This window comes from Strix uralensis, chromosome 12 (genome assembly GCF_047716275.1).
Source record: "Strix uralensis isolate ZFMK-TIS-50842 chromosome 12, bStrUra1, whole genome shotgun sequence".
In the NCBI taxonomy this organism is placed as follows: Eukaryota; Metazoa; Chordata; class Aves; order Strigiformes; family Strigidae; genus Strix; species Strix uralensis.
In genome coordinates, this window is record NC_133983.1 from 5,325,458 (window position 1) to 5,339,049 (window position 13,592).

General features: G+C 38.6%; 1 protein-coding gene across 5 annotated transcripts in view; it reads left to right on the top strand.

Moving 5' to 3' along the window:
* The window catches only part of SLC12A4 (solute carrier family 12 member 4), a 50,893-nt gene that overhangs the window by 21,411 nt on the left and 15,890 nt on the right, over positions 1–13,592 (top strand). For all 5 annotated transcript variants that reach the window (XR_012630586.1, XM_074881893.1, XM_074881894.1 and 2 more), the window contains 8 exons: positions 1,175–1,306; positions 7,632–7,778; positions 8,365–8,419; positions 8,714–8,844; positions 9,292–9,533; positions 11,455–11,669; positions 12,643–12,807; positions 12,891–12,989. Coding sequence is in view for 4 of the 5 variants with exons in the window: in XM_074881893.1 (XP_074737994.1) it covers positions 1,175–1,306; positions 7,632–7,778; positions 8,365–8,419; positions 8,714–8,844; positions 9,292–9,533; positions 11,455–11,669; positions 12,643–12,807; positions 12,891–12,989 (1,186 nt within the window). In the remaining variant the exon portion in view is untranslated. The remainder of the gene's footprint in view (positions 1–1,174; positions 1,307–7,631; positions 7,779–8,364; positions 8,420–8,713; positions 8,845–9,291; positions 9,534–11,454; positions 11,670–12,642; positions 12,808–12,890; positions 12,990–13,592) is intronic.

Consider the following 13,592-nt stretch of genomic DNA (forward strand, 5'->3'; position numbering starts at 1 on the left):
GAAGCATGCTCCCAGCTGTGGTGTCCCCTCCCTCCAAGGCATGGTAAATCTGTGATCAGGATAAACCCACTTGTAGGTCATGGAGAGTTGGCCACTTGTGGCATGGCTGGTGCTAGTCACACACCTGCCTTTTTCATAAGCAATAATACAGTACCGCACCAGGTCTGCAGGCTTTTTCTGTGGTACTAGAGCGAGAGGGGGAGGAGCATCCCGAAGGCCGTGCTGCTCAACTGAACAGGAAGCATGTGTTGCCTCAACCTCTTTCTGCAAAGAATTGTAATCAGGTTTTTAAAGATGTGAACTGCAGATCAGATCAGAGGAAGGAGTAAGAAAAGGTGTGCTTGGCTCATGGCATCTGTTCTGCCATTTGGGGTCAGTTTCTGCATCAGGCCTAAAGCATGTGACACTACTGATCCTACCAGAAACGGTTCATGATGATACATGAAGATATGATAAAACTCCAGACAGTGAAATATTTCTTAGTTGTTTTTTATTTCCTGCATAGAAGTTTTTACCATGCAATTAGACATGTAAGTTGTTTTAATTTCAAAGAGAAAAGGGAAGGGAATGATTTTGTTCTGATTTTTTTGTTTTTTCTTTTTTCCCTTTAAACTTACTTTCAGACACAGAAGTTGGATGGGATGCATATAATGGTGTAAGGTCTCTGTACTCGTGGCTTTTGGGATTTTAGATCCAGGTGAATTAGATGACATAGGTTGAAAAATGTAATAAAATTATCAGAGTGCATGCATGCCTACAATGTCTGGAGTTTAATCACTAAATCTCTGATTTTTTTTGGCAACTTGAGCTTTTTAAAAGTATATCTGTTGATGTAAGCTGACATTAGAGATATGCAAGGTACACATCCATTTTATTACAGTCCCAAGGCTCAGACTTTTTTATTGCTGTGATTCATGCTTTTCAGCACCTAAGGAGAAGGGTGCATGCAGTGCAGACCTGTTGATGTAGCCTCTTCCTGTCAGAGTTGCCCTCCTTTCAGAAAATTAAGTCCTCTCATCAGTGGTTCAGGCACAATGAAATATTCTGTCATTCCCTGTATGATTTTCCTGGGATGTTTCCTGGCAGCCTCAGGCATGCCAAGGCAGACATGACCCTAGCCACTCTTAATAAACGCTGTGAATTGCAGAACTTGACTAGTTGTCTTCTTCCACAGGAAGAACTTGATATACGACCAAAAGTGTCATCTCTGCTTGGCAAGTTGGTCAACTATACAAATCTTACCCAAGGTGTTAAGGAACATGAAGAAGCAGAAAGTACTGATGGCTCGAAGAAGAAAGTATCAAAAGTAAGTAAAGATTCTCTCAGTGGCCAGCTGATGAACAGGATGATTCCTGATGTGATTTTGGGGGAGCTGGACTCCTTTCTGCTTTATCTTAACTTCTGTCAGGAGCCATGACAGTGTTGCAGAGAAATAACATAGAAGTCTGCAGGTAACCAGATGTTACCAAAGAATTGGGGCAGATGTCGTGGTTAAGCACTGTGCATACATTTGGTATGGATAGGCTTTTAGCGGTGAATCAAATAAACAACAAAGCAAAAACCCCAGATTTTTCCTAGTGCTGTTTTAGCTGCCCAGCAGTATCTGACACATCTCTACAAGCCTGGTAGGTATGACACAGGACTTGCAGGAGACAACACCCTCCTAGAGTGGTGGGTGGAGGTCAGATCCAACACCCTGGGGCAGCTCAAGAGTCATTCTGGTGTTAGGCACTTAGGCAACTGAATTCTGCCCCAAAGGATCTGCATTTAGATGGTTAGCCCATTTGCGCTGGCCTTGTAATAACTAATTAGAAGGTAGGGTTTGATTGTTGGTAGTTAGATTTCTATCAGGAAGGCTGTGTTCTAACTGCTCTTCTTACTGCTCTGGCAGTCCAGCAAGTGTTTCAGTGCTAAACCCTCAAGTGGTGGGTTGCATTTTATGACACTTGCAGGCCTGTCAGTTCGCTTGCAAATTTTGTCAAAATAAAGTTTTCCAAAAAGATAAGATAACACTTGAATTCTACAGATTTTATAGCACTGCCCTGTCAAAGTTCGAGCTATTTCAGAAAGAGATGGCAACGATAATGTTGAAAAACAGCACATTGTTCTCAAAGAGAATGCATATTACCCCATGCTGAATACTGGATTCCAGCTCCCTTACTCACACTTCATCTCCTTGCTCTGCATGGTCTTACACTGGGGTTAACAAAGTTGTTTAGTCAACGTGAAGCTTAAAATTAAATTTTATCTGAGACCACATGCACTAAAGTGCTGTAATATTGTGGTTAATATGACATCATTACAAGACTGAGTGAAGGTCGTCTGGGTGCAATAACTGTGTTCTTGTACTACAAGCTTACATTAAAAAAGCAATTTAAACATTTTTAACTGTGAATTTCTTTAGTGTGGTACTTGGTGTTATACTAATTGCTGAGTCTGTCCAAAGTTTTTTACCTTCGCATTACTAATATGAAATGTCAGCTGTGTCTCTGTTTTAGCATGCTTTTGGTGGGAATAATGTCAGGCATCAGCTGTTAATATGGTGTTACTGTATAATCTAAAATAATTTTCAGCCTTTTAGTATCGAAAGCAGATTGATTATTACCCTAACAAAGGTAGAATGGAGTGGGATACAATAGGTACAGTCCTTACTATTTAGAGAAATTTCTGATTGCTTTTGCTGTTTAATTCCTTATTGATTGCCTGACCAGAGTACCAGGGTAAGATGAAGTCTAATCTGAAAGCTAGTCACTTACTACTTCCCTGTTGCAAAAATAATTGGGAGAATTTGGTGATGGGTCTGTAGTTTAAAGTTGGTTAAAGCAAATGCGGTATAGCTTCATGAAGTAAAAATGGAGCAAATAACAGGAAACCGAGAAGTTGATTTAAATCCCTGGTAGAGTAACATGTAAGGTTTGGTGTTAATATGTATAATTTATGTAAACACTTGCATATTTTCAAACTCTTCACTGCCATTAAAAATGACTGTTGTCCTTGTTAAAGCTATGCTTCTGTGGTAAAATAGAGTTTGGGCTTAATACTTAGGTTGTCTTGAACTTGCTTTACCGTGTCCCAAAAATGTGTGTTTGCAGACTTCTCAGATGTTTTTTGTAGAATGGGTTGGGTAACTATTCCAAAAGTGACAGTATCATCCTGTGTTAATATCTCAGTATTTTCTATGTAAACACTGCAGTTTCCTTAGGTGAATCTTTGTCTAGCATGTCTGTCTCCGGGATAAATTATATCAGCTGCAATATCATAACTGTAGTTTGAATTTCTTCTTCCTCTCTTGCCATAAACAATATGAAATTTTAAACATCTTGTAGCATATGAGGAGGTTGAACATTAACTTGGCCAATAATTATAACCATTAAAACCAGGAGATTCAAAAGCAGTAACTGTACAATGCTGTGGATTGAAGGTGTCCAGAAACTGTGCACACATTTGTTTTTAACAATCTCTGAAGTATAAATCAACATGCTGCTCTTACCTTATCCTTTCCGTTTGAGCATTAGTACAGAAGCATGAATATCCACCCCAGCACGATAGCAGGTTCTGTTTTTAAGTTCCAGCATTGTTAACTGACTCCTTGCTGAGTGCTCCACTGGGTGTGCTCAGCAAATACGTACCCAGCCAGTGTGACAAAGGGTAAGCTGCCTGTCCTGATGTGTCAGGGTGAGCAGACTCTAGATCTGGTATTCAAAAATTGAATGAAGAAAACAGTTCTTTCAGTAAGTGAATGTATGTCTCTATCTGAGCAGGTAAGACAGGTCTCTCAGTGAATACCTTCTTGTGACCTAACACACCCCTGCCCGCCAAATCATACCCATTCAAATGACAAAAAAAAACCCCAACCCAAAAACAAACTACAAAAAACCCAACCCAACAAAAAAACCACAGACACAAAAAAAGACGAGGCAGTTGTGTGCACATGAAGTGGTCAAATCTCTGAGGGGTGGGTATTGAAAAAATGAGATCTCTCTTCCGAAGTTAAAGCACATCATTCTTTACTCCTTTAAGCTTAAGCTGGTGGACATCATAGTTTTCAGCACCTGCTTTCTACAGTGTTGAAGAGCAAAAGAGACCTGAGCGTTTCCACAGGCTCTGGAAAATACATTACCTGACTATCCCCCTTCTAATTTCTTGGAATAATTGCTGCAGAGTTTGTGGAAGATGCAAATGAAGATCAGGACAATTTCAGAGCAAAACAGCTTAATACAAACATATTACCCTGTTTCAGCATTCCCATTCTGTGTTAGATACTCATCAGATAAAATTGACACTACTCCATGTAATAGGGTAGAAATTGGGTTGCTTTTTATCTTTTCGAAATACAGTCTTCTATTAAAGCACTTACAGGCAGTGCTGTAAAAATATCCCCTTCTCATGATGAAAAAAATTAGATTGACTATTTTAGTTCATGTATCTTTAATAAGGCAGTTCATTTCTGTGCTGCTGTCCTCATGCTACAGAGCAACTGTGGGAGCTGTCATTAGTGATCAATGTCCCTGAGCCCTGCAGCCAAGGGCTTTGATAACCCATCACGCTGACACAATGGAAATAGTGTCCTTCAGACTTAAATCAATATTTGTATCAATTATGTGTCTGCAGCTGATTAGAGTGAACAGAAACATGGTCTGCATCACTGAAATTGAGACTGTTTTCGAGATTTTTCTGTCCCTTCCTTGTTGATGTAAACCAGCATTCTTCAAAATGTCTTTGTGTTTTATTTCCTTTATGATGCATGGAGTGTTTAATTTTTTTCATTTGATAGCTGTTGAGACTGAACATAATACCCTTCTTATTTCAGATTGCATTCTGTTGAGACTTCAGCACTGGTTTAGGATCACTTACTGATTATAAGATGCTATAAAAAACAGTCAAGTCACTGCAGATTACTGGTGTTAAATATTGCTGTGAACAAGCTGGTTCAGGTATTATTTGTGGATGATTCTTTCATACCAGTATTTTTCATTCCACAGGGTAAGAAAATCCAGAGTAAACTGTTATGCCTGAGGTACACTTAGTAATACTGTGGGTTGGGTTTTGTCTGCGGGCAGGCACTTATGCATTTCCTAGGCTGCTCTGCTCTGCAGTAGTCTAATAACTATACAACTAATGCACAATTTCTCTTCCTCTGTGGCTGAAGTTAGCTTGTAACTTGATATGCATCAGAGGCCACTTAGGAGGGAGAGGGAGAAGATGCAGAGCTGCAGGGGCTGCTGAGGGAAGAAGATAGGAGTGAGCTGAGCTAAGGTGAATTCTTATGCAAAGGAAGCAGGTGTTGGGAGATGTGTGAAGGGCAGGCTGAAAACTCACCTGCTTTGATAGTGCTTGGAAAACTGTCATATAGAATATAGAATAACTATGCTCCACTTGCTTCTCCTGTGTAGGAGCAATAGGTTGAGCTTCTTTCCTTTTCCCTGATGCCGGTTTTGACAAACTCTTAGAAACTCCTTTACCACCGAGATACCCACACATCTGATAAATTCACTTGATGCTGGCGGCTGTGTTCAGAGATACTGTGAGGGAGTGACTGACGGATGAATGGTCAGGTAGATGATAAATTTATGTGGAATGTCTCTTTAAGAGGGGCAGAGAGTACATTAAGGTGATAATAGGAAGCCAGGGCAAAATCTGCCCAGTGCCTGGCAACAGTATTTAGTCCTTTCTCAGTTAATGTTTATGCAGTTGAAGACACAGTGTAAATCAAAAGTATCTAAACCTCCCCTTCTTGAGGAAACAGGTACACTATAAAGAATACCCTGAGATGATCCTCTTCCACTGTAGCATTGGGACAACTCATTTAAAAATCCTTACCTTAGCCTGCTCAGGATACTTATGTACAAGTCATTCTTGTTAGTATCGGAAGACAACAATTCCTTTTGTACTTGTACATAATCATGACAAAGCTGGTCAGGATGATAATTTTTGTACAAATGTCAGGTGAAGGTTTAAGGATTTTTTTTTTGTACTGTGGCATTGGAACAGCTGAGTAACTACTGCTCTCTGGCCCCATGCTGGGTGGTCTCATAGGGTAAGTCTGTTGGAAACCATCAGCATGCTGTTCTGCTGCTCACTTTACTTCAGGAGGTTCACCCGAGTTCAAGCGTGTATGGGGAAAGTCTGGTTGATCTGATTTAGCCTTAGTCACACAAGGAATTCAAAGCTGACTTTAAAATATTCAGTCAGCAATTCCTGGCATTTGTAACAAAGAACTGTTCAGATCATGTTCTTAGGCACAGTTTTCTTTCATCTCTGGCAGGGCAGATTCCTAATGCAGATGAGGAAATTTTGATTTGTAATGTGTAATTCCAAGTTGAAGCACTAAATTCCTAGGTTGCTTATTTTGACCTGGTGAACCTATAACCATTTGATTTTTCTAGGATTTTGCTTTGTGTAATAAAATATACTTTTGACTTACCTTAGGTAACTAAATTTTTCCATAGTGAAGACAGGGCAAGAACAAAGTTTTTGACAGGCATTTTATCACTTTAAGAGTTACATGCTTGTCTTAGGAACTATGGGTTTTGATTCATGACTAATTGGTCTATATGGGTGCATGTGACCTGTGTATTTTTGAATTTAGTTAATGCTATGTGGAGTCAAATTTGAACAAGTGTTGTCACTTCCTTTTAATATCCTTCTCATTTAGATGATTGTTCATGGGTTTCTTTAAATGCTGTCTATCTGTAATATGTTTTGGAATTCAGGTTTATTTATAGGAAGAATTATGAAAAGGGATGAACCTTTGAGAAGTTACAATCTCTATTTGCCCTGTGTTTCAACATTCTGTGTAATCTTAAATGCAAAATAAAACCTCACAAAGCAGAAACAATGAAGTATCTTGGCAGGAAACCACAGAGATTTGGGACTCTGAAATGCTGCTAGTGCCAGGTGTGCCAATGCAGGGAAAGCTTTTGTATTCCTTGAAATAAAACCCTTTATCAGTGACATTTTGATGTCATTATTTTGGATCTGACTGTCCTCTGACAAGAACTATTTGGGCAAAGGAGAATTCTACAAGATACTGTGTTGAATGCCAGTCATGTGCAGTCCTGTGAAGTCACGTAGCTGACTTGTGTTTTCTCAGTCACTGTCAAAAGTAATTCAGAGTCTGATGCTAGTATTAAACATAAGTGAGAACAATTAGTTTTACATGGAATGTATAAAATGGAAGAAAATATATTCCTCATGTCTCCAGATTGATTCCAATTCTTTTCTAGTTGTAACATCACAAAAGTATGTTTTCCATGAAACTAATTTGTAAACCCTGGGGAGTGATGTAGAATCTATGTTACTTGGGGTCTGTAGCACTGAACAGGTCTCGTACTAGAAACTCTCTAGTTCTACAATAAAATAAATACATGTTTGTACTATTGTTAGTAATTGGTGTTAAATGCTGACTATAATTACTTGAAATGTGAAGATGTGGTAGGATCAGAATTTTGTTCAGAAATTCGTGGTTTTGGAGTTTGTTTCATGTTTTGTGGAACTTCAGCACAATATTTGTGTCTACCTTATGTTTCCCAGATAACTACCATTTGAAAAACTGAGGTTATAGGGGGTTTTGGTTATCTGTGCTTTGAATAATTCCAGTTAATGAATGTCAATCAACTTTTTTTTTTCAGTCACCCAGCATGGGCACCCTGATGGGGGTGTATTTACCATGCATGCAGAATATCTTTGGGGTTATTCTCTTCCTTCGGCTGACTTGGATGGTAGGAATGGCTGGAGTTCTTCAGTCCTTCCTGATTGTATTACTTTGCTGCTGTTGTGTAAGTATATAGGTAAAATAACACATGTGACATAACTTCTGTGAAACTATTGAGAAGCTTGGAGAGGCTCCATTATAGATGCGTATGTACAGAAAAGCCAGATTTATGCTAGACCCTTCTGTTTTGTTTGTAGTCACGTGATTTCTCTTTTTTAGTTTTTTCCCCCTAGTATTTCTAAACGGTCAAACAGTATCTAATGTAGATAACAGTCTTAAAAATGGTGTTTGTTCAGCAAACAGCTGTTTTCTTTGCCTGTCCCAGGTCATGGCTGCCTGCTTTGCCGGGCTAGCCTTTGTTGGAATTTCAGCTCTGCAGATGGAGGGACACCTCTGGTGTCTTATCTTGCTTTGTCTGCAGACGCCCTTTATTTGACCTGATAAAGCAGTGGTCATCTCTCAAGCAAAAGTCTCAACAGCTTGATGATTGAATTCCTGCTACCCTTGTTTTCTTTCAGATAATGACCTGTCAAGGCAGAATAAATAGAAATATTGTATCATATATGCAGTGACAGCTTTGCTCTATCAAGAAATAAATTATGTTTTAAAAAATGTTGACACAATTGCTTCCTTTTCCTTGTTTTCCCCAGACTATGCTCACAACCATATCAATGAGTGCTATTGCCACAAATGGTGTTGTTCCAGGTAAGCGTCATTAGCAAACTTCTCATTTGTGTTTTTAAAAACAGAAAAAAGAGTTGTTGTAAGCTGTTAATGTGGTTTTATTCTAGAGAAATTTGCTTAAGCCAGGATACAAAGCCTGAATTAATATCTAGTATTTCTTCTTAATATCAGTTAGGCTGAAGATTAATTTGGTTTTTAGTTACCCCTGTGCTTACAAAAAGATACTTCAATCCAATCCCCCAAAACACAGATATGCAGTGTATAATTCTGTTGTATTTTTGGTGTGAATTTTACTCTCATTTTCTTGTTTCGTAGCTGGTGGCTCCTATTTCATGATATCCAGGTCATTAGGCCCAGAGTTTGGTGGAGCTGTAGGGTTATGCTTTTATTTGGGAACAACGTTTGCAGGAGCAATGTATATCCTTGGTGCCATTGAGATTTTATTGGTGAGTAGCACTGGAATAGTCCTGCTTTTAAGATAAAGAGCGTATAGAAATATCGCAGTATTCGTGTCCCATATTCACGTACACATTCATAGGGAGACACCAGAAGGTCTCCAGTTTCTCAGTGTCCAATTCTGTACTGATAGTGCTTCTCTTCAGAAGTTGCACACTCTGTGGGTATCCAGACTGGAAGCTCTCCTGAAAATATAGATGGAAGTATGCCTTAATCAAAGACACGTGCTCGTCATTGATCAAGTTGGCTCAGTTGTACTACTGAAATAAAATGGGCCGTTATTCCTGGACTTTTCCTATAAATTGAAGATTCCTGGTGAAGAGCACGTGGCGAATTGGGAAGTGATTTACATTTCTAGTATAGGAACAAGATCACTACAGTAATATAGACAGAGTTCTGTTCCCGTGTTCCTTCAGCTTGCTTTCTTCTTGTTTCAGACATATATTGTGCCACAAGCAGCAATTTTTCATCCATCCGGTGCCCATGATGCATCCAGTGCTATGCTAAACAACATGAGGGTGTATGGCACTGTATTCCTCATCCTAATGGCAGTGGTGGTCTTTGTAGGTGTGAAATATGTTAACAAATTTGCTTCCCTCTTCTTGGCCTGCGTAGTAATATCTATACTGTCCATTTATGCTGGAGCTATCAAGTCCATCTTTGATCCACCTGAATTTCCGTGAGTAATAATTCTGGATGGGGTATAGCTTTGCCTACAGGTCTAGAAGGTGGGGTTCAATGGAAGTTACTTAAAACTTGTGCATAACACATTGTCAAAGCTAACTTTTAAGTGAATTACTTCCATTTTTGGGTTTTTTTTTGGGTTTTGGCTTTTTTTTTTTTTTGATCTGTATATAGTGACAGTGATAGTCTTCCACATGCAGAGCTCATGGAATAGAAGTGTCTTAGGCTAAAATGAACACATTATCATGTTCTTTAACTGTTTCGGGACAATTAAATCTCGTGGTGAGTATATAGATTGATGGAGACTGACATTTCTCTGCTTCCTGCAAAGACAATCCAGTATCTTGCCCTACAGCTGCTGAGTTAAATTTTAGTAACAATTTTGCTGGGTTGTTTATAGCAGTTCGTAGGGAGCAGTTTGGCAGGTCCATTTTCCCCAGACCAGCCAGACATGATGTGGTGCCTTCGTGGTTGGAAACTGTGGTGGTGTGATGCAGCAGCTTGCTGAGAAATAGGGCATCTCTTAGGAATGTGGGAGGTGTGATGGCAGGGCCATGCTGAGGCTCCAGCAAAACTTCCCCTTGGACTGAGAACAGATTAGTCTGCCATATGAGTAGCCCTGCTCTGAACACAACGCATGTTCCTTGGTGTGTTGGCAGTTAAACATGTAATACAGTTTCTTAAACTGGGAGCTGGAGCAGCAATAATGTGGACACATGTGTTTTACCAGAAATGCAAACAGTATTTCCTGATACTGCTGACAAGAGATGAATGGAATGGAAATAGAGGAGTTGAGTCTGCATAATTATTCACATCTTAAAATGTTGTGACCATAACTAAGTACTTGCAACCCTCAAGTGCTCCCTTTAGATATAAATGATTATAATATTTTACAACAGTGACAGGTTTACAGCAGTAAAAATAAAACAATGTTTCTACCTCCCCCTCATTATCTCTTGGATTGTTCTTGACTGTTCTATCTTTCTTCCTTGGGCTGTACTCCTTTTTCTTTTGCTGAAGTAACTAGATACTGTATTTATTTTTAATTCTGGAGGGTAAGGCTTCTCTGAAGTTACAGTTCACAGGCCTGCGAACCCTACAAAAATGTCCCTATCTCTTCCATTTTCCTGACTTTAGTGACTGATAAGACCTGTGAAACTATTAAACTTATTAAAATGGAAGAAATGATTTTTTTTTTTTTTTTTTTGTGAGTGTTTTCTGGCACTGGGAAGAGAAGCTAAATGAACTTTTAGTGGCAGCAAGCTGTTACGTTGTATCACCATGTCTTGTGGAACTGTCTTTGGAGAAGTGGATAAAAAATTTTAAGTGCTGGAATAAACTGGTTTTGGTTAGGTGAAACACAACAGGCACTGGAGGATTTTAGCAATTATCCGTAGTATCTTCTGACAGGAACAACTTTTGCTTATTATGATAGAAATGTATGTTCCTAATTCTGAAGCTAAAATATCAGGGGGTCATTTGAGTGCTGCTATACAGAAACTGGGATAATGCAATTCTAAATATATTTAGATATTCTAAATATATAGTAAGTTGAATGCTAAGTATTCTTCAGATCTCTTCCACTCCAGTAGTTCTGTTTAACTAAAGAAAAAAAAGTGGCTTAATCTTTCCCTTTCATTGTTTAAAGTAAATGTACCAAATTTAATAAATCACACTGATGTAGCTTTTTATACCTCTCCCAAAATTGTTGGAAAAGTAGCTTTATACTTCTGACCCTTAAAGGAAACAGATACACAGTCTTTGTCATGCTGCCACCATCTTTTTGAAGCTGAGAAATGAGGTAGCAGACTAGAGCCACTTGAAAGTCCCATGATATGAAAGAAGAATTATGGGGAAGGGTGGATTTCATTTTCCTGTACCATATAATAACACTGGTTTTCATGCTTCCCTTCCAGGATTTGCATGTTGGGCAACAGGACTTTGTCAAGAGATCAGTTTGATGTTTGTGCCAAAACCATAGTTAAGGATAACATTACTGTGGCTTCGAAGCTTTGGGAGCTCTTCTGTCACAGTACAAACTTAACCACTGAGAACTGTGATGAATATTTCCTAATGAACAATGTCTCTGAGATAGCAGGAATTCCAGGAGCTGCTAGTGGCATTTTAAAAGGTATGATAGAATACTTTATTCCCTCAAAGAGGAGGCATGCTGGGCAGTTGAAATGAGTTGAACTGTTCCTTGCTGGTTAGGAAAGAGGGACTGAAGAAATGTAATTACAATGGAGAAAATTACCTTCAATAAAGAAAACCAAGTCTTACAATCTTTGGCACTTCTGTCCTGATACAGTACTTGTTTGCTGTAAGATTGAATAAATTTTCCTTGTACATCTCGTAATTTCAGCAGAAAGTCAGCTGTAATTATGAGTTGTAATAACATGAGTAAGTTGTTAAAATTTTCTGAACTATGTGTAGCTATGACTCTCCATTTTAGACAGGTTAAGATCACATCCTGAAAGATAAGAGTACTTGGATAAAAACAGCGTACCTCCTCCTTTGCCCACTCCTGAATATAATATCATTGAAAAGTGTTCGTTATTGAAATGAACTCCAGAGAACAGTTGCTTTGTGCAGGTGCTGAGTGCCTAAGGTTCTCATTTTCACAGAAACGAGTAGTCTAGTTTCTAGAATGGACTCAGCATTTATTAGTGAAATTTCAACTGCCAACCGTGTAATTCTTCCACTGTCTAAAGAATAAATCCATTTATATCTAGAAAGCTGGTCAATAGTGCTGCTTTGGATTCTCTGAGCTACTACGTATGGGTATGGTTCATTAAAAATATTCACTGTATTTCTTGGGGTTAAAATAGGTATGAAATTAAAAGAATGTTATGTTTAGTAATATTAAAGGATAAAAACTGATTAGACTTCTGTAGGCTATTCATACATATTTACTGTTTTTGTTAGATTCTCTTGAAAGCATGCATTATACATTTTTTCATGTAACTTGTATATGTCTTAATTTGTGTTGATTGCTGAATTGCATGAATTGCATTTGTAATCTTCAGTTGTAGACCCATTATAATGAGAACAGGTTTGAACTGAAACATGCTTTTCTTTTCTGTGGTGTGATAATAACACTGAAGACAACTTATGGAGCAATTATATGGAGAAAGGAGAGATACTGGAGAAAGCACATCACCCATCTGTTGATGTAGCAGGCCAGAAGAACAACCTCCATCTATACGTGCTTTCGGATATAGCCACTTCATTCATGGTGCTGGTTGGCATCTTCTTCCCTTCAGTGACCGGTGAGAATACTGGAATGAGAGAGCATCTTGGGTCTCTGAATTTTCTTCTCTCTCATGATCTTATGTCCAAAATGTATTTTCAGGTATCATGGCTGGTTCAAACAGATCAGGTGACCTCAAAGATGCACAGAAATCCATTCCTGTTGGAACAATTCTTGCGATTGTCACGACATCACTAGTCTGTATCCTTTTAAAATTAGAAGAGTCCTGGCATGTTGTGACTTAGATCAATGTCTGTGTATCTGATTTGTGGAACTGCTTTCAGGTGACAAAATTATCAGTGTGAGTATGATTGGTCAGTGAAAAAAAACCCCAACAAACAGTCCTTGAGTTGAAGGCATTAGAATTATTATCCTGTTGTTTTCCATCCCCCTTTTTGTGGTGTGTTTTTTTTGTTTTGTTCTTTTGCATTTCCATTCCTTTTCTTTGCTACACAGTGGTCTATAGCTTTTAAGGTTGGTGGACTACAGGTATATCTTTTTTTAGGATGCAGTGGACCATTAAGATGAGGGAAGGCTTTAAATGGGAGAGATCATAAATTTCAACTCCTTAAAAGAAAAAAAAAAAGGCCTTTTATTTTGAGTGACACTAAGGAGTATAGGCCTTTTTGAACATTTTAGGGCAAGATAAACTGGAATTAGAAATTAGACTATATATTCCCCAAGTGTGGTTTTGGGGCAGGGGGGAAGGTATATGTGTAGAGTCAACTGCTCACTGGTACCAATGAATTTGTGTATTTATTCTGAAGTCAGTGAATGAAACACGATCATCTTACATCAGGACTG